Raw genomic sequence first — 21734 nt, forward strand, 5'->3', positions numbered from 1 at the left:
CTGCCTCCAGAACCATTTTGAGAAGTGGTTTTGCACATTTTTATATAGGAAGCTGGCTGTGACAAAGTCCTTGATCTTCCTGTATTCCTCCTCATTCCCATCCGATACACAGTCAATGATATATGTATCATCAGAGAACTTCTGTAGGTAGCAGTTATCCGCGTTGGGTCTGAAGTCCACTGTGTACAGGGTAACAAGGAAAGGAGAGAGTCCTGTAACCTATGGGACGTCATACTGCAGACCACATCAAGACACACAGCCCTGAAACCTCACATTATATACTGTAGTCTAATAATTACTACACGTTAATAAATACGTTATATTTATATAGCGCTTTTCAAGTCACTTACATTTTTCAGAACAAACATACATAAAAGGCAGACATGAGGACAGGAAACACAATTATAGAATCACAATAGATATGGACAGATCATACACAGACTAACATTAATGGAAACTGAATGCAAGAGAGAAGTAAATCTGGATTTAGATGTGGAAATGGAGTTGGCTTCTTGAACAAGTCGGGTAAGGGCTTTCCAGAGACAAGGAACCAGCCTTGAGAAGGCATGATCACCATACCCCTGCAATCTGTTGGAGAGGTAGTCAGTGGTCTATTCAGCCAGGTGGCAGTCAACTCCCGCTTCCTCCAGCTTCTCACTGAGCACTGATTATTGCATTCTGTTGAAGGCACTAGAGACGTCAAATAAGAAAGATTTTTTTTCTTGTGTGGCAGAATTATGTGCTGAAAAGTGAGTTTGCTTGTCTGGTTCACCACTAGAGGACGCTATAGTGCTCAGGTCTTTCACACTGTGTGGTCAAAGGGCTGTAGATGCCTGCGCTTCTAATGTTTTATTTTGAAATTAAGGCAATTAATCAAGAGTTTGATTGACAAGTGACAGTCAATGCACAAAAAAATGTTGTGAGGATTTGACTGCATTCGAGCAGGTAAATTATTAATGTTGGATGATATAGGTCACAACCCATCCAGTTTATCATCATAATTTCTGTCAAATTTCAGTAACTAAAAGTGAAAACTTCTCTGATGCTCATAATTTTGTAACCAGTTTCAAGTTTAAAACTGTGTATTAACTCACAGCAATATAAATCTAAATATAGAAAATAAAATTCTAAAGTTACATATTATCTTATATATTGTTTATATTCATTTAAATGTATTTAACATTTAATATTCATTCATTCATTCATTATCTGTAACCACTTATCCAGTTCAGGGTCGCGGTGGTCTGGAGCCTACCTGGAATCTTTGGGCGCAAGGCGGGAATACACCCTGGAGGGGGCACCAGTCCTTCACAGGGCAACACACACACTTACACATTCACTCACACACTCACACACTCACACCTACGGACACTTTTGAGTCGCCAATCTACCTACCAACGTGTTTTTGGACTGTGGGAGGAAACCAGAGCATTCGGAGGAAACCCATGTGGACACGGGGAGAACACACCAAACTCCTCACAGTTAATATTTAATAGTACATTAAAAATAATAATCAGTGTAAACAAGTGTAATAAAAGTGTAAATAAGTGCAAACAATAATTTTCATTTGAAGCTGAGAAATCTTAAGAAATCTTCTCTTAAGTAGAATTTATCCTAATACAAACATGCTAATTATGTTAAATATACCTTCCTATAAATGGCATTAATATTATTTTAATGACATGATATGTAAATACCAAACATACTTAAATACTAATACTCTGTTTAAACACTTCATCACCTACAAGGAGAATGTATGAAACCTAACAATAATAATGTTTATTATAACATAACTTTGTTGCTCTATAATCAATCATCAGTGTGAAATAACAGGAAGAAGCATGAACGTTTAAAATATATGAATATTTAAATAATGTTAAAGGCAATCATGGGAGGATACAAACTTTTAGGAGGATCCCACTGTCCTTGAGCTGAAAAATAATACATAGAAATGCATAAATATTTCATTATGGTAAACATTTAACATTACGTATACCTTTGACCTGGCTTCAGTATGGTATACTGGCTCTGGAGTGTTCTAAAATGATGACGCAAGATTGAAATACTTTGTAATTGTGCATGACTGAAGAATTATACTGAACCTTTAAAAAGCTTACCTTTGCATTACTGGGTACATTATCATTTATGTACCCTTTACCCAGGGATATCCAGCAGCAAATTTTGAAAACCAAAACTTAAGGTTCAGTAATTTATAAATAAGTCATGTATTTATTTATGCAAACCACAGAAATTATATTTATTTTTTATTAATTTAATTATTTTTTTTTATTTCATTAAGCTAATAATAGTAAAAAATCCTTTAGGTCTTTTTAGGTCATATTTTTTATTTAAATTTATCTAAAATACAATACTTGGAAATACTGTCAGATGCACAATATGGGGTAAATTTAGGAAGGTTCCAAGGGCCTGTGACTGACAGGGGCGTTTGTGTTGGCATTGAAAGTGAGCCATGAGATTCATGGCAGGAATCCATCTTTCTGTTCATCAGATAATGATCAGTGATATGGGGCCTAAAATCTGTATACCAAGTGCAAGCCCTCCATTTAAAAATAATGTGAGAATTATGTGCACAGCCTTAAAAGCCCCACCCTGCAAGCTGACAGGATTATTCCCTTACTTTAATGACATAATAATTTCTGGATTTCTGTCTAAGAAGGCATTTGGAACACTGCATTTTCAAAGCAAAAATTCTCATCATATAAATATATACTGGATTATCAACCTTCTATCAACATTCTATTCTGATTGCACTATTGGTCAGGTAAGTAGTAAAATAATCAGGCTGTGAGATCCATTCCAGATGTAGTGTCGCTGCCACACAGCTCCTGGACCTTGAGTTCCTGGGTTTGATTTCTGCCTTGGGTCACTGCCTGTGAGGAGTTTGGAGTTCTCCCTGTATCTGAACTGGTTTCTTCCAGGTGCTCCAGTTGCACACCTCTGGCATACAGTGCAGACAGCCCAAAAACACATGTTGGTAGGTTGATTGACTGTGTGACATTGCCTATAGGTGTATTAGTGACTGGGTGAATATATGAGTGTCCAATGATTCCAAGTAGTCTCCACACCCACGGTGACTGTAATTAGGATAATTAGGATAAAGCAGTTACAAAATGTGAATGAAGAAGAACATTTAATTAAGTAACTGAAACCTAGATGCAATAAGCTATGCCTAAGCTTGCTTTATAAAATTTGTCTTGACTTTATTTAACATAAACAGCCATCTTCAGCATCTATCTACACCCTAAAATTAAACAAGTTTAAGAATGCATGTAAATCAAGGGTGTATAAGTAGCATTGCGGGGGATTCATAGGTCTCCACCAATGTCAAGTACAAATCTATGCCCTTGATGTAAATGACCTTTGTTCTGATTGGTTGCCCAATGTTGTGTCTCAAGGCAATACTGCAACTGTAAATCCAATGTTGGGCGGCACGATGGTGAAGCAGGTAGTGTCGCAATCACACAGCTCCAGGGACCTGGAGGTTGTGAGTTCAAGTCCACTCCTGAGAAGTTTGGTGTTTCCTCTGGGTGCTCCGGTTTCCTCCCATGGTCCAAAAACGCATGTTCGTAGGTGGATTGGCTGCTCAAAAATGTCGGTAGGTGTGAGTTTGTGAGTGAATGTGTAAGTGTGTGTTGCCTTGTGAAGGACTGGTGCCCCCTCCAGGGTGTGTTCCTGCCTTGTGCTCAGTAGGCTGCGGACCCACCGTGACCCTGAACTGGATAAGTTACAGACAATGAATGAATGAATCCAATGTTATTTGTACAAATCTATTTGATCTAGTTGTGGCATAATTTTTTGGACTGTACTGATTAATAAGTTAACATTGTTTTTTTTTCAATATTCTTTTAAGTTAAATATTGTATTAATTGCAATTACCTACAATATGGAACACAATTCATTTCAGTAGGCCTCACTCTTTGACTGTGGCTCTTTTCCATTCTGTCTGTCTCTCCATTTGACTGTTTGTCTTGCTCTTCTCCAGGAGAACAGTGACTCACAAGACACTAAAGTTTATAATAAGTAACTGGGGTGTGGAAGATTATTATATTTTCAGATTTAGCTGGCTCCTGTTGGTTCCTGTAGATGTTCATTTGGGGAAAACGATCAAAGAGGGTTTAAGAAAACAGAATGAACTTAGGCCATTGACTCCATTTTGACTAAGAACACACAGCCTCCCTCATTTCTTCCCCAACACTGCCCCCACCACTGCCCCCCACCCCCTCCTTGTTGCCCTCTGTTCGTTTTCCACGAGTATCAGTTCTGCCAGACATGCTGAAATGGAGCTGCTGAAATGTGCAGCAGGAGGAGAGGAGGAAGGAGAGAGGAAGCAAGAGAAAGGGAGGTGAATAAGGGAACAGTGGAAAAAAAGGGAGTTGTTGGAAATTATCTTTGAACCTCTCTCTCTCTCTCTCTCACCACACACACACACACACACACACACCACACACACACACACACACACACACACACACACACACACACACACACACACCACATACACACACACACACACACACAAAACCTTCTTGCCTCCCTTTGTCCACTCAGATCATCCTTCTTTCTCAAAAACGCACCTCCATTTCAAGTTGGCCCTTGTTATTCACTTACACGCTTACAATGTCTTTCATTAACCATTCAAACTCCTTTCTAATTTGTTCTTTAGCTCTCTGACTGTATGATTCCTCTTTCCTTTCTCTCATTTACCTTCATATTTCTCCATCTTTCTTGCCATGTGTTAGGATTTTACACCTAAATAAGGGAAGATTCTAGACATGTGACCAACAGTGTGCACGTTTAACTTACAGTGGTCTAATGCATTTTGTCAACATTTGCATATCTTCAATATCCAAAGAAAAACATGTATCTCCTAAATATTATGTTTAGAAGAGAAAGGAGAAGAAGCTTTTCAATGGAATTTAATGTAACAATATTTAATTCCAAGTAATCCTGAAGCATTTCTGTTGTTCCATTCATCATGAAATTTTCACACAATGTAAATGACAGCTGCTGTGTTCATGCGACGTAGTAAACTAAATATCAAGAAAAATGGAGATATGGTTTTCCTTCGACAGGAACAATATTTTTTAAAAATTCATCTTTAAATAGATTTGCATACAACATTATACCTATATATTTATTACATGCAGCAGCAATTTCAGCACGGTGAACTTTTTTCACACAACTGTAGATGTCCCTCAGATGCTGAATGAATGGAGAATAAATGTTCCATAATGATTTTCTAAGTATCAATTGGTCAGTTTCACACAAAATAAATGAATCCAACAATTACAATCGGTGCGAAATAGGTGATACATGTATTGCATGTCTGAACCCTTCCTCATAACTCATGACTGTTTCTGAGCCCCTGTCCCTTTTATTTTTCAGTATTAGGGAAAGGAAAAAAATGAGCACATTTTAAAAAGACAACACTACTTAGGAGTTACATAAAATATCTATACAACAAGAGAGCTCATTTAACTCGATCTATATTGTGTTAGAAGTTTGTTCCATTCCCTTTTCTTCCCAAACCAAATTACTGTAGTCATTGTGTTTTAATACAATGTCACGGTTGTAGGGAGGAAAATGCAGACGTACATGCAAGGAATTACTTTATCTGAAGAAAACCAAACACACAATATACAGAACATAAACACTGATAAAGTGGAAAAACAGAAACTAGAACAACACAGAAAAGAACTTGGACAAGAATAAAAGAGAATGAACTGGTGTAAACATGTACAAAAACACATCTACACACAAGATCAGACAAGGAAACACTGAAACCATAGGCGTATATATACAAGTAGCACAGACAAGGAACACCAGGAAGAGATAACAAGGGGGCAGGATAACAAAGGCGACACAGTTGAGGATACTGATTACAAGGTGGGGCAACGGTGGAAACGAGGGAAGAGACTACAAAAAAAAAAAAAAAACAATCAGAAGACACAAAGACAGAGCAGGAAAACAAGGCAAAAGCCTGACACCCAAAAAAATCTTCTTTTTTTTTTTGGCCTAAATACAACAGAGGTGTCCTCGTGGTTTTAAATGTATTCACGTTACAAGCCTCTATTCCTCTGATGTGACTTTTATTCTTACAATTTATGAAAAATAAGATCATAAAGTGAGAGAAATCTAAGATACATTTTTTTTGCATACACACAACTCTGAAACCATCAGATCTCTGTGATATTAAAATAATGCTCTGGCAAAAAAAATGTAACCACCACTATTACATCAGCTGCCTAATGTGTCAAATACTTCCTACACTATTGCTACAAAGGTCCTGAGAGTGAGCTTTTCCAGTTATAGACTAGAAAAACGACCCTTCATATTGTTTAAATTTGGAAAAAACAATGCTTTAGGCCCCAAATACGAGGGTCAGCTGATGGAAATGTTCTGATCATGATAGCCGTTAAAAGTCAATCTGTAAAATCAGCTGTAAAACTGACATTGTAATGATGGACTTCCAAACAGGTGTTAGGAACCAAGTGCAGGTTTAATGAAACACAATCAGAAACAAAAACAGGCCAGGTCAAAACCGTTGAGATACAATCCAAAGAACCATGCAAACAAGCCAAAACGTAATCCAAAACACAGTAGTCAAATATCAGAAATAGCAGATAAATACACAAAACCGCTCAGAATTGCAGGACAAAACACCACACAAGATTTCGCAATGAGGCATGCTAAACAAAGTTTTAAAAATACAAAATGGCCGACACTGGAAACATGTGACCAGTTTTAAAATTCAGATGAGAGCGACCTCTGGTAGTGTGGAAGGCCACTGGCAGCCGATGTGACAGACACTATGGGGCATTATATAAGACTTAATGTGACAAATAACATTTTAATTGCTAGTGTATAAGTAAATACATCTTTAAAAGCAAAGGTTTGGATTGTGTCTACTCTCTGTAAGCTAAATTTAGGCTAGTAGAATGTTACACACAGGATTATTTGGTCAAAATGTACAGACTGATAATTATATGGAACCGTTTCTGTATGACCTAACAAGGTGAAAGAAAAAAAAAACAATACATAGGCAAATACTCTTACTGTTATTTCATATAAAATACTGCATCCACAGGAATCTGATTTTGCAGAGCTTCTGAGTTCCACGTTCAAAACACTGAAAATGTAACCATGGACAAGGGTAGCAAGTCCTTCTGAGTTATGCATGGTGCTAATTCTTAGCACTAGCTGAATAACTGAGCACTTCTCGAGTGTCTCCATTTGTCCACATTCACAGTGGAGTGCTGAGTTGTCTTTAGCTCAGCTCATTAGTACACTTTTCTATTGTGCGTCAGTGGCAGCTCAATTACAACATTAATATACAATGTTGTCTGCTGAGGAGTGTCAATGGCTGTTCTCATGGGGTGGTCAGTGCAGTTCTCACTGACTGTGAGTATGCTGTGATTTCCTATGGCTGAGGTGATAGGTCTAAAGTTTATTCGGGGCTACTGAGAGATCATTAAATCAAGCAGCTGTGGCTATGTGCTGTTTCCATTATACACTTTGTGCAGCGTATCTTCTCTTTTCCACAAACAATACTAAGAAATATCATCTGGTGTTTTGTAGTCACAAATTTAGTTTTAATTTATTTATTTATTATTTATAATTTAATTATAATTTAATATTTAAGCATGGGCACAACATGGTTTGAGAGCAGGATAAACTAGAGTGGGCGGCATGGTGCCGCAGCAGATAGTGTCGCAGTCACTCAGCTCCAGGGACCTGGAGGTTGTGGGTCCTGTGAGGAATTTGGTGTGTTCTCCCAGTGTCTGCATGTGTTTCCTCCAGGTGTTTCCTTTTCTTCCCAAACCAAATTACTGTAGTCAATGTGTTTTAATACAAATGTCACGGTTGTAGGGAGGAAAATGCAGACATACATGCAAGGAATTACTTTTTTTGAAGAAAACCAAACACACCATAAACAGAACATAAACACTGATAAAGTGGAAGAAACAGAAACTAGAACAACACAGAAAAGAACTTGGACAAGAACAAAAGGGAATGAACTGGTGTAAACAGGTACAAAAACACATCTACACACAAGACCAGACAAGGAAACACCAGGAAACAAGTAGCACAGACAAGGAACACCAGGAAGAGATAACAAGGGGGCATGATAACAAAGGAGACACAGTTGAGGATACTGATTACAAGGTGGGGCAACGGCTGAACGAGGGAGGAGACTACAAAACAAAAAAAACAGTCAGAAGACACAAAGACAGAACAGAAAAACAAGGCAAAAGCCTGACAACCACGGTGGACTGGCGACTCAAAAGTGTCCATAGGTGTGAGTGTGTGAGTGAATGTGAGGCTGTGTGTGTCGCCCTGTGAAGGACTGGTGCCCTCACTAGGGTGTGTTCCTGTCTTGCACCCAGTGATTCCAGGTAGGCTCCGGACCCACCGCGACCCTGAAATGGACAATGAATGAATTAATGAATGAATAAACTAGAATTCAGTCAGAGATTTTGATTGCATGCAACGCAAATTTGAGCCCAAACATTATTGAGCATGAGAATAAAAAATCTCAGGGACTGATATATGTATAGCGCTTTTACATTTTACATTGAAATAATGCCATAACAACCCAGCCATACACAAATATGTAGATGAAAAATGCAACAATATCTGGCATTTTGACAAACTAAGTTCTGTCATCTCTTTACTAAAGAAAGATGGGGAAATGTAGCAGTATGCTGATATATTAATCCAGAAAATTACAGTGAGTGTTTAAATGTATAAGCCTTAATTAAAAATCTGATATTACAGAATAATGGGAATTTATTTTTTAAGTGAATTTCAGTGTTAAAGCTATTACTAAACAGTGTGGGATTTGGCTGTTGGGGCCTGGGACCAAACAATACACAGCCAGTTCCAGAGGTTAGGAATATCCAGTATTGTATGACGGAAAGCAATAGTTCTTGTAGGAAAGTCTAATTGCTGAGTTCCACATCCTCTCTAACTGATAAGAAGAGGAAGAAGGAGGAATAAATATGTTCATATTAAGTTTGTTCGCATGTTTTTTTTGTGTGTTCCTGTTTATTTCCAAGTACTCACTGATTTACCTCAGAACTCATACCAGAACAATCCAGTCATGTAGACATCTCTCTCTCTTATGAAAACAGTGAGAGTAGACGAGACTGATTAGAGACTGTGATAAGACAGACTCTCACTGCAGATGTGTGTGGTTTAAAAACAAGCCTCGACATGAAGCCCTCGTGTCTACGAGGGAGGACAGTGATTTAACATATATCATATATATATATATATATATGAAAATGTCTTTTACTCATTTGTGCACTTTTCTTCGATTAAGTTTTATGCCATATGGAAAACGGAGAAACACATGGCTCGCGCGGAAAACAAGCCCCGCCCACCAGACAAAGAGAGAGAGAGAGAGAGAGAGAGAGAGAGAGAGAGAGAGAGATTCACTGTATGAAGATTTCGGAGAGAACGGTAGAGAGAAGAGGGCTTTGAGTCTGAACATACATCATAACTGCTTTATTCATCACTCATATCCTCGGAAAATCATGGAGGGAAACGTGCCTGACTTTTCTGGAACCTGGAAAATGAAAAGTTCAGAAAACTTCGAAGAGCTGCTGAAAGCCCTGGGTAGGTTTGAATTTTTTTATATCTCTCTTACTCTTGCAAAAATACTTCCCTTGAAGTCTTCTAATCTCACTTACTTAATTTTCTCAGTCATATTTTCAGATTGGATAAATTATATATAAAAAAGAAAATCTACACTTATAAAATTAAAGGATGCTGGCAGTGGATTTAGAGTAGTTCAGCTCATGCAGACTGCATGCACTCTTGGTTTAATTGCCTTGTTTACTTTCACCCTTTTTATTATCAATGAATATGTAAAATAACCTACAAACTGAAAAGATTATTTATACAGTGGAGTTAAAAAACATGTGCTTTGTTCGTTGTCTTGAACATTTATTTAACAATGCATGCAGGAGAATGCAAAATGTATGAAAAGAGCATCCATCAAAGCAAAGGTGAGTCATTGCTCACAACTTTATGCCCAACTTTATGACAAAAATTTTCAAATAGTTTAATAAATAATAATTCTCAGTGCAAGATTGAAAAGAAATTAGTTTTTTCTACTGTAGGTATGTCATAAAAAATTCAGATAAAACAAACAAACACCCCCCCCCCCCCCCCCAATGCTTTTTGTCATTGTACAATGTACAACCACATTTTATACATCAATTCAGTGCAGAAATGAGTTCTCTGGGGCAAAGCTCATCTCAGTTGGTCTAAAAAAACTGTGGAAACATTTGCTGTGGTTAAATGGACTCATCTGACGGGCCCATTTAAAAGCAGATGTCAGTTTTCTGCCAAACAAAAAATTGACTATCCAGACTGTTACCAGGGAACTGCCAAATTATTAGTATGGGGTGCATCAATGCCCACAGTAAGGTTGTCTTGTGCATAATATGGATGTGGTTATTTAGATTTTAGAGAGACATAAGCTGCCAACATGGTCATATATTTCCCTGGAAGACAAAGCGAGGCCTCATTCTGCAACATGCTACAGTAGTATAGCTCTGTCTACCCCAGCTGTGTGTGCTTGACTGGCCTGCCTGCAGTCCACATCTGTCTCATAATGAAAATGTATGATACATTGTACAAAATGTTACAACCTTTCCAGAAAATGGGTTTATACTTTATATCACATTTTAGATTTAACAGCAATAGTATAGACTTGGTATAGGGCTGGACAGTTGTTCAATATCAATATATATTGCAATGTAAAATGTTTCAATAACAATGATATAATTTTTAAACACATTTTCAATATTTCAGTATACATTATTTACAACATCTATCACTTTGTCAGTTCAGCAGTTTAAAATTTAGTATAAAAATGTGAATACTTACAAAGCCAATACGTTTATGTTTGATGGTGATGTCATGTTTCTGTTTGTTCTTGGAAAATTTTCAGTGGGCTTCATACTGTTTATATCGATATTGGAATTATATAATATTGACAAAAATTAAGAAATTTTGGCCATAATGTTCAGCCCTAACTTAGTAGCTCAAAGTAATCCATTATATACGTATGTACTTTTTACTTCTATCAAAAAATTTAAATTGTTTTTTGAAATCAGTTTTGTTTGTGTTGAGTATGAATTATTAACTTTCAACATACTTAATCACAAATATGTGTTTATCTTTCCTCTCAGGAATGGGCTTCAAATGGACACATATCTGAGACTTCAGTCTTATTCCTTATTTTAGGAACGTTGCCAGTTTTTAGTGTAATGGGCCAAATCGAATTAACCGCACTTTAAAGAGTTAGGGTTAGGGTTAGTGTTAGGGTTGTATTGGCTTAAAAGGCTTTCAGGGCAGTTGTCTGTGGAGGTGTGTTTGCCTGCAGGGCTATCACTTTTCTATTGTAATTTAGATTAGAGTTCAAAACAGCCGGGGGGCTCTGGGTGGTTAGACTATAAAAAGAGTATGTAAAGGTTAATGAGCTTCAGGTACATTTACCCACCTTCTTAGAAACTGTTGTATTCGTGCATTCAAGGTCAAACCTTGGCCACCAACATGAGATGAATCCCTCATGAAGAAATTGGAGAATTCAGATGTGTTCTGGGAAACTGAGGCCTTTGACAAATGCAGTACCTTCACGCTGCCCCTGTTTTCCCCTGATTCTGCACTTATGTGCTCTATGGTCTCCATTCAACTTTGCAGTGGCCTCAAGCGAAATAAACTCTGTAATGGAACCGCAGGCATGGCTAAATATTTGTGAATGATTCAAAATTCTTTTGACCTGGCAGGGAGAAATGTTTGGAGAATCTGATGTTGATTACCTCCAGGAACATTTAGTGGAAATGCTTTCCATCTCAGCTAGGTACACAACTGGGTATGCTCATTAAGGTCAGGAAGTCCACCCAAGGAAAGTCTTTTGATCCATCTGTGGATGAATGGCCTCTCATTCCATTGCCATGTATTCTGTAGGTGTAAATGTCTTCTTGAGGAAAATTGCTGTGGCAGCTGCGTCCAAGCCCTCTGTGGAGATCACACAGCAGGGAGAAACACTCTCCATTCAGACCTCCACCAGTGTACGCACCACCCACGTGTCCTTCACTGTGGGACAGTCCTTTAATGAGACCACAGTAGATGGACGGCCATGCACGGTAAAACACCACCGTTTTTTTTTTTTTGTTGTTGTTTTTTGAGCATAAATTAAGATTTCAAAACTGATAAACAATTCATATGAAACAGAGATGTGTCAACCCTTATGGCTCCAAAGCATTCTGGAGCCATTCATGCTAACTGTGGGGTAATTTCTGACTGCATTATGCATGTGTTGCATGGGTATGGAATCTACAGAGTCTGTAGGGGTTGATTACAAATAATTAAACAAAATAAATTACATATAATATGACATTTCATGCATAGCATAGCCTTTCCAAATCAGTGTATTGGAAAAATTTACATACCATAGAACAGACCTTTCTTTTTTCAGTTAAGTCACATGTGACACCTCAGAGAAGCCTCAACTTACCTTGCTCTCTGGACAGATGTTTGTTTTCTTCAAGTGTGTTGAGTTAGCAGCAGTTAAAAAAGAAGTGGTAATTAGCTTCACATGTTTAGGAAGGAGCATGTAGTTCCCCTCACACTACTGGGAATCATAATTAAACTGAGGTTCAGTTGGCAGAATTGGAGGTCGCAATGTTATGGCTGATACTTTACAGGCAAAAAGATAAACTTTTTAATTCAGAATTAATATAAAAATTTAAAAAATTCAATTTTTATCACACATGGTATATGATATTAATTAAATATACACACTACCAGTCATGTTCACCTAAAAACTCACCTAAACTGGATATAGGCCTACATGCTTTTCAAAAATTTTTATGGAATATTTTACATTAAATAGTTACTCTTTTTGCCTGTAAGGTATACACAGATCAAGCATAACACTGTGACCTCCGTCTGTGCTATTAGACGTGTAGAAACAAGGAGGTGGTGATAATGTTATGGCAGATAGATGTGTAAGTTGAACCTGTTTGAAATAAATTTGATTTTAGCTGTTTTATTTATTCTTTGCTTTTGCTCTCAGAGTTTTCCCAAATGGGAGACAGACAGAAAAATCAGCTGTGAGCAGACCCTGCAGAAGGGGGAGGGGCCTAAGACCTCTTGGACTCGTGAATTGACTAATGATGGAGAGCTCATTTTGGTAAGTAAAAAGTGTAACTAAAGAAGACGATCAATCAAAATTGACATATCACAGTGTATTACAACATTGGCATTACTGGGATCCTATGAGCCCAATGGAAAATATAATATGATGTTCTTACATGACAAAACAAACATGCTTTTTTTGACCATGTAATTGTGTCATTAAATAATTTTGATATTACATAATGTGAACATTTACTGATATACTATGATGAGGTGATGAATGTGCTTGTAAACATTGTTGCTTATTATCAGTAGTTATATGGGCTAAGATAATCTTAAAGGCAAAATCTACGCTTGTAGGGAAATGCTGTTCTCTGGTTTGTTTACGTTCAGAAGCTCAATTTCATCATAATTGCATTTCATCAGCTGGGATTTGTCATTTTTCACATCTGTTTCAGACGATGAGCGCCGGAGATGTTGTCTGCACTCGAGTGTATGTGCACGAGTGAGGGGACAGTCACAATTCTGATGATCAAGGTGGATGTTCTGGCTTTCTCCCGGTCTTCATTTCTTTAGTTATTCTTTTACTAGTCCACAATATCTTGCTACTAGTGTGACAGCACATATCTGCCATTTATATGAGTAATTGTAACTGTTGGGTGTGTTTGTGTCTGTGTGTTTGTGTTTTGTTACTGTGTGTATGTGGATCTCAGATTCACGTTTGGAAGTCCAGCAAAAACGGTCCAGTATTTATTATGCATTTATTAGATGCAACAGCATCTGCCAGCTCACAGCTGTACAGATCAGTATGTTTGGATATTTTAAATGTCTTATGACTAATAAATCATGTTAATGTTCATACACACATACCCAGTGAAGTTGTTTTTTCCTCTCTTTTATTTGTTTCTTCTCTCTGTTTTTCTTTTCTGGACTTTTGTAATTATCAGTGTTGAATTAACTGGTTTCACTGACTTCTTTCTCCTAAAGTTTTTATTAAGCTTTTATTAAGCTGACACTGTATGCTGAAGTTGTAGACTTTTCGATTCTGAAGTCCTGGTCTGTTAAAGTTTACGTAACTCTATAGCCACTGCTATCCTGACATAAATTCTATGTCTAAAATTTTGTGTTCACACCTTACGAATTTTATATGCACTCATTTCCAAAACTGGTGTACAAACCTTCTGAAATTTTATTTGATAGAAAACTTCTATCAAGCATCTGTATATGGCTAAATGGTTATAAATCCCCAAGCATTGGCTTGTGAAGCAGTACAACTGAGCTCTTTGGAATGATGGAGCTCTATTCAGTACATTAAATACGAGTTCAAGTGATGTTTGTTAGACTGTAATTGCAGCAAAGGAGAACAAATTACCTTTCAATTCCTTTGATTTCTGAAGAAATGATGAAAGAGCGATGTTGAATGGTCTCACAATGTTTAAGGCCACTCTATACTCAACAAAGTTTGCTAGCATTTCACATTTTTCTGCACATTTTTTATTTGTTTCCATTTTCTAAAATAATCCTCATTTGTTCTCAAGTCTTATTTCTCTGATAATTCTCCAGTTTAGACTGTACATAATAAATCCATATTTCTTAAACACAGCCTGTTTTTTTCCTGAAGAAAGGAAAGGAAAATAAATGTAATAGTTTCAACCTTTTATATTACCATCTGTACCTAGTTACTGCACGGCGAGTTCAGGAAATGCCTCTGATTATTTTGCTCTCTCTTTTTTCTCCCTCATTCTGTTTTTTCTCTTACACTTTTCTTTCCTCCCCATTCGGTCTCTTCTCTCTCTCAGCACCGTCATCGTGTCTTTCCTCCCTCCTTTTCTCTCTCATTCTATCTTCTTTGTCTTCTCCCCTCTCCCCGTTTACTTTATTCCTCCTCCTTTTCCCCTTTCTTTGACTCTTACAATTATTTATCCTCTTTCCATCTCTCTCTCTCTCTCTCTCGCCTTGTTCTCGGTCTATTTTCAGTGACATTGCTCCTTCTGACATCTGAAATGATTAATGACTGTTTGCTACACAATGAAGTTTTAATGAGACCCAACAGAACCAGAGTGTGGATTCAACAGTTCTTTCCTTTTTCCACTTTCAATCACAGGCCTTATACATTTGTTTCATATGGTATACACCACCTTGCGTGCTAATTTCATCAATACATGTACAGTAATACGCCGACTTACGAGTTTAATTCGTTCTGTGACCGAGCTCGTAACTCAGTTTGCTCGTATATCACATTAAATTTCCCCTTTAAAATGAATTGAAATACTATTTTTTCAGACCCCCAAAAACCACAACACATTTGTTACGTGTTTTAAATATGTAATATGTAATTTATAAATAACAAATAGTGTATAAATTAATAATACACAGTAGAAGAGAATGTAAAGAAATAAACTGGTTTTATTAAGTGTTTTTTTTTTCGTGCTCTATCGCTTAACATAACTTACTCGCTACACACTTAATGCTACAAAAAACAGCGATACGATAGACATGTTTGTACGGCAAGTAAACCGAGTGAACTGAACGCTCGCTGGGCCACCTAGTGGCCGGAGGCGTAAGCTTGCTCGGCTCGAATCTTAAAGCAAAAAATCGACCAAGCGACGACTTGTATTTCGGAAAATTCGGTTCGTTCCTAAGTCAAGGTTTCACTGTACGTCTAAAGTTAACATTTTTGAAGTACAATGGTATGTTCCAGTAGAGAAAATACTAAATAAACACATATCTTATATATGTGAGTAAATATGTGATCAAACACATAACAACCTGTTTTTGAATATGTATGTGCATTATGTCTATGTTAACCTATATGTGAATTATGACATATATATGATACATATACATATATACATTACAAAAACACTTTGTCTTTGCTGTTCCTTAGATGGTATGGTTTGTCGTCAAAGTGTACAAAAGCGCACACAAGTAAAATTCATTCTGTGAATTCATAAGTCTCAGTCTGAATCTGTGATGTTTTTTCCAGGTTGCCAGACAGCAGAGCACACAGAAAGGCCCACTGAGATTTGATTCAAGGCTAAGATTGTATGTATGAGTGTGTTTGAGCATGCACGCTCTCTGGGGTCCTCTTCAAGCTTTTACATTCTTGAAGTTAAACAAGCCTTGTGTGTGTGTCCCTCATCAGGTTTACTCTTTCACTCTTTTTATATAGTCTATGAGAGACAATAAACTCTCTGTTCTCTCATGCCCCTGCTGGAGTGGTTCATTTAGGTCTAACAATACAGTCTCGTTTGCTGGCACAACCATAAACAACACCTTCAGTCCTGTGAGAATAAAACCCCAGCCTTGTAAAAACTTGTGGATTCCTGAGGAGTACAACTCTATAACAGCTGGTTTTATAGTTAGGAAATCACAAGGCATCAATGCCCAGTGATATCTAGCCAACTGAACCGAACTGTTCTCCAAACATGAGCTGCCAAATGGCGTGTTGGTAACAGTGTGAAAAAGGTGGTGGTTGACTTCTCATGTCTCAGCTGAAGCATGCCATCAATGGGTTCATATGGGTTTGAAGAGTTATTTAAATGTTTTCTTCACAGTAACACATCCCAACACAAAACCTTTTTACACAGACTTACTGTCTCCTATATTACTATTTAGGAGATGCATGTTTTATTTGGACTGCAACAACTAAAAAATAGCATTCACTAATGGTAATAAGAAAAGGGATGTGCAAGGTCGGGCAGCACGGTGATGCAACAGGTAGTGTTGCTATCACAGCTCCAGGATCCTGGGGCTGTGGTTCTTCTCCTGCTCCAAAGTGATGGTCTGTGAGGAGTCTGGTGTGTTTTCCCAGTGTCCGTGTGGGTTTCCTCCAGGTGCTCCAGTTTCCAGCCACAGTCCAAAAACACACGTTGGTAGGTGGATTTGCGACTCAGAAGTCTCTGTAGCAGTGAGTTTATGAGTGAATGTGTGAGTGTGTGTTGCCCCGTGTAGAACTGATGTTCCTAACTTGTGTCCAGTGATTCTGGGTAGGCTCCAGACCCATGGCAACCCTGAACTGGATAAGAAGTTATAATGAATGAATGAATGAAAAAAAAAAGTCAATTTTATGCTTATTTTTATTAGGGTCTTAATTTAAATTGTGTGATCCTTACCAACTTCTACAAATAAATAAATAAGCTAAGGTGCCATTATGTTTTTGTATGTAGTCATATTTTCCAGCAACAATCAGAGACAAGGCAAGGGTGGAAGAAGTACAATATATAATTCAGTATGTTCTAGACCCACTGTTAGCAACAATAACCCGGAGTTAACCTTCTTTGACTGTTTTGGAGAAAGTTCAGCCTGCGTGCCTTTACAGCCTTGCTTCAGTTCGTTGATGCTTGCACTTACACTCTGAAGATTCCACCTAAGCATCTCAGTGGGGTTGAGGTTCTTCCTTAGCCAATCGTATGTTGATCTGATGGTAGGCTTGGGATCATTGCTTTGTTGCATGATGCAGTTTCAAGCAAACAAGAAATCGTCATACTTGAGAGTTGGTATGAGATGTTGAATAGCACTCTGATACCAGCCATTGCCACCTGTAGGTCACATGATGTACAGTATTGTGCAAAAGTCTTAGGTACAAAAGTACCTAGGAATATTATTATTATTTAAATTCTTCCCAATACACAAAGTGCTTGATGTTCCTTTAATGATAATGGAAGCTGGAAGGGTGCCCTTATTTTTTCCCACCTGGTTTCTGAATTAATAAAAACATAGGATTAAAGGAGTGTGTAATTTATTTTTCCCATAACCATTTGTAAAATCCATGTCCCTACATTCTTGGTTTCTTGACCAAAAAAACGAGTCATAAAACGTGCCATCATGCCTGGGGCAACATTGCTCAAGCTCTTATGGTTTGAAAAGGAACATTCAGCAGTCACTTTGTTAATGAGGGCCATGTTACACCAACACTGGTGAAGGGTCATTGACTTTTCACTATGAATGTGGTTCAATCCCCTTGAAGGCATTGTAATGGTTCCTTTAAAATGGGGCCCAAGTCTCTGCACTAATATGAACCATGCAGACTGGAAATGGGGGGACGAAACCCACAAACACACACAGACCACTGGAACTCTTTCCATCCCTTCCTGTTGCCATGGCAACTGGCCGGCACCAGGCTTGAAATCAGCTCATACCAGAGGTGATGATATCATGGGGTACGCCTAGTTTAATAGGCTGTGGAATGCTATGGTTTTTCATAGTCAGATGAATGAGTGTGTTTTGGGGATGGGCGGGTGGATGCTAGAGGACTTTTTGTTGTTAAAACTCAACCTCAAAGTGGCCACAGATGAAAACATTCTGACATAAAAGGCAAAGATTTAAGTTCCATCCTGAAAAACGTCAGTGACCAAACAGGAAAATGAGGATGTTTTTCTTTTAGGAATGGTGTTGAAAGATGGAAGCCATTTTGTGTGTGTGTGTGTGTCAGTGTGTGTGTGTCTATGTGTGTGTGGGGGGGGTATCATATGACAGACCTATATTCACCCATGTGACCCCACATGACTTCAGAGTTATACAGCTATAATGAGTGAAAATAAGGAGAGATGGAAAGCAGGACAGACAGCAGAACAGTAATTTCAAAGGGAACTCAAGGGCTTTGTATTATGAGGGATACAGAGAAAGAGAGAGAGAGAGAGAGAGAGAGAGAGAGAGAGAGAGAGATTCCTTAAAGGAGAGTATAGTTTTTATCTTTTCAAAGAATGGCCATAATTTCTGTCATTTAATAGTTGTCATTTAATAAATAATGTACTTTTTTCTTACAACAGGCTGTTTTTGTAAATTACAGGATTATATTGTATTTTGCTGTGTATTCTGGGAGTTTACATCCATTCTTAACCTTACAAATACACTTAAGTAATACACTTAAATACACACAAAAAAAGTGTTATACATAATATAAACTGTACATGCCCCAGAATTTTTTTTACTGATATACTAACCATGAAATGTGTCTCTGATGTTTTGTCGGAGAATCAATAGACTGTTGTTTTGAGCAAGGTTAATTCTACAGTATTTATAGAATGAAGGTGAAATGGGGTCAGTTTTACTGGGATAAATTGGGTCTCAGTCTCTGACAGAAAGGTCTGCTTATACTTATAATTAGACAACAGAGTTGTTCCTTCCAGAGTTGTCCCCCCACCCTGGTCATGGGAATCAAACCAGTGACCTGCCAGTCCTAAACCATATTCTCTAACCATTAGGCCACAGCTGCCCTATACCTTTCCATCTTAACAAATCATTATACATATTAATGATTAATTTCCTAATGTATTTTATCATGAAATTCAGGATATATCATAATATTTAAAAGAAAATATGTATTAATAATAATATGATCAGGGAGGCACACTGATGTAATCAAAAACCAGAAGACATATTAAAGGTGGTAAAAGTCATTCAATTTTGATAGAAAAAATTAGTTAATTCATTCATTTGTTCATCTGTAACCCTTAGCCAGTTCAGGGTCACGGTGAGTCCAGAGCCTACCAGGAATCATTGGGCGCAAGGCAGGAACACGCTGGAGGGGGCTCCAGTTCTTCACAGGGCAACATACACACGCTCACACCTACGGACACTTTTGAGTCACCAGTCCACCTACCAACGTGTGTTTTTGGACTGTGGGAGGAAACAGGAGCACCCGGAGGAAACTCACGCGAACACGGGGAGAACACACCAACTCCTCACAGACAGTCACCCGGAGCGGGACTCGACCCCAACACCTCCAGGTCCCTGGAGCTGTGTGACTGCGACACTACCTGCTGCGCTTAAATACCTTAAGTAAAACAAATTGTCTTTAAAAGAAAAGTTTTCAGATTTCAGTTTAATTTTTATAACTGAGTTTTAGGGCCATGACACTGAAATTCTGAATTCCAATAATGAAGTCAGAATTCTGAGAAAAATGTATGTTTAATAATTAATATCAGATTATTCTCAGAATTCTGAATCTTTTTTTTTCAATGCCGTGGCCCTAGACCTCTGTCGTAAATTTCAGATAAGCTAGCGATGATTTATTTATTATTACATTCAGTACACAAATTTACTTTCCAGGTTCTGATCGAGTTCTCTTTGCATACTCCTTTAATGTGAACCTGCTTGCAGAAAAATATGCTTGGTGCATGTTCCCTGATAGCAAGAAAACAGCGGACCATGGTTGGTACACTGCAGGCAAAACTGAACTTCCATTGACGTTTATGCACAGCGGATTCTAGGCAGAAGACCTGTCGTTATAGTGTTAAATGCCACATTTTAGCACTTTTCCACTCACAGTCCAATTTACTGATTGTTCCTTCATGACTTTATCATTATTCTTTGTAAATTAGTAAATAATAAATTTTAATTCAGCACCGTGTTAACATTTTCAACCTAATCTTTTATATCGGGCCTGCTCATTGTGTCTCTCATAGTTGTTAATATTTGTATTAGTTTATTTTCCAGAATAAATATCTCTATTTATTTAAAACATTTTAAATAGATTAAAAAGTAGTTATATCTTGTGCATAGGACCATAATCTGATCATAATAAAGTGCATTTTGTCATTTTCTCTCGCGGGTTTTTGGATTTTGAGACTTTCCTTTCGCATTTCACCCGATCCAAATACAAATGCAGCCTGATCCACAAATGTGGCCAGTAGGCGAACAACCTACCGCTGGGTGGCACTGTCGTTTCCCCCCAGTATTTTAGGACTGACCTGTTGCTGTCAGATCAGCAGCAAAACAACCCCCTGTAGGCAGGACTGTGACTCCATTGGCTGCCGCATTAAATGATAGACAGCTAACTCTGGCCGCTGATTGGCTAAGTAAAAGTAATGACCAATGAGAAGCGCATATTCTATTCAGGAGCCGTGGGGTATCTTAATGGGCTTGGGCGGCATTTTTTTCGAACTTCCACATTAAATGATGCCCAAATGCGTCTCTATTTAAGTTGGCCCCTCACGTCCTAAAACGACAGTGCCACCTAGCGGTAGGTTGTTCGCCTGCTGGCCACATTTGTAGTTCAGGCTGCATTAGTATTTGGACCCGGTGAAATGCGAAAGGAAAGACTCAAAATCCAAAAACCCGCGAGAGGAAATGAACAAATGTACGTCACGGAAAACATGAGAGTGACTTGATCCACAAACGCAGATTCAACACTTTACAAATACATTTAAAATGAAAAATGAGACTTCGACTTTACAAATATATGAAAAGTAAATTTAAACAAATTAATTTATTTTCGCATAAAATTGTGGTTATATCTATGAAAACCAAAAACATATATGTGACTGTATTTGTAAAAATTGCAGACTGAGAGACACAGATTGGGATGCATTCATTTGTGAATAAACATATTTATGACTTGTGTTTAATTTGTGAATTAACATTTACGCATTTGTAAAGTATTTTGAGACTAATTTCTCTCGTGTTTACTTTCAGAATGAACACTGGAATCACACTGAGCAAAACAGGACAGAGCCGCCGTGTGGACAGAGCGGATAAAACAGGCGTTGTTAGTTTATTTCCGCAACCATCAATAAATGACAAACAAATTCAGCACGCTTCAGCAAAATGTATCT

The 21734-nt window shown here is 37.8% G+C and overlaps 1 protein-coding gene across 1 annotated transcript; it reads left to right on the forward strand.

Annotated features, from left to right (window-relative positions):
* Positions 1-9356: 9356 nt before the first annotated feature.
* On the forward strand, positions 9357-14745 carry crabp2b (cellular retinoic acid binding protein 2, b). Its single transcript, XM_066675001.1, has 4 exons — positions 9357-9642; positions 12004-12182; positions 13115-13231; positions 13635-14745. The coding sequence occupies exons 1-4, from the start codon at positions 9561-9563 to the stop codon at positions 13683-13685; spliced, it is 429 nt and encodes a 142-aa protein (XP_066531098.1). The 5' UTR covers positions 9357-9560; the 3' UTR covers positions 13686-14745.
* Positions 14746-21734: the final 6989 nt, after the last annotated feature.

The sequence above is a fragment of the Hoplias malabaricus genome, chromosome 6 (assembly GCF_029633855.1).
Source record: "Hoplias malabaricus isolate fHopMal1 chromosome 6, fHopMal1.hap1, whole genome shotgun sequence".
Classification (NCBI taxonomy): Eukaryota; Metazoa; Chordata; class Actinopteri; order Characiformes; family Erythrinidae; genus Hoplias; species Hoplias malabaricus.

What these genes read in the sequence shown, in the direction of transcription:
- crabp2b (XM_066675001.1), top strand. Translation starts at nt 9,561, where the DNA reads ATGGAGGGAAACGTGCCTGACTTTTCTGGAACCTGGAAAATGAAAAGT. An exon ending in AGAGCTGCTGAAAGCCCTGG is followed by an intron (nt 9,643 to 12,003) that starts GTAGGTTTGAAT and finishes TGTATTCTGTAG; the next exon opens with GTGTAAATGTCTTCTTGAGG. An exon ending in TAGATGGACGGCCATGCACG is followed by an intron (nt 12,183 to 13,114) that starts GTAAAACACCAC and finishes TTTTGCTCTCAG; the next exon opens with AGTTTTCCCAAATGGGAGAC.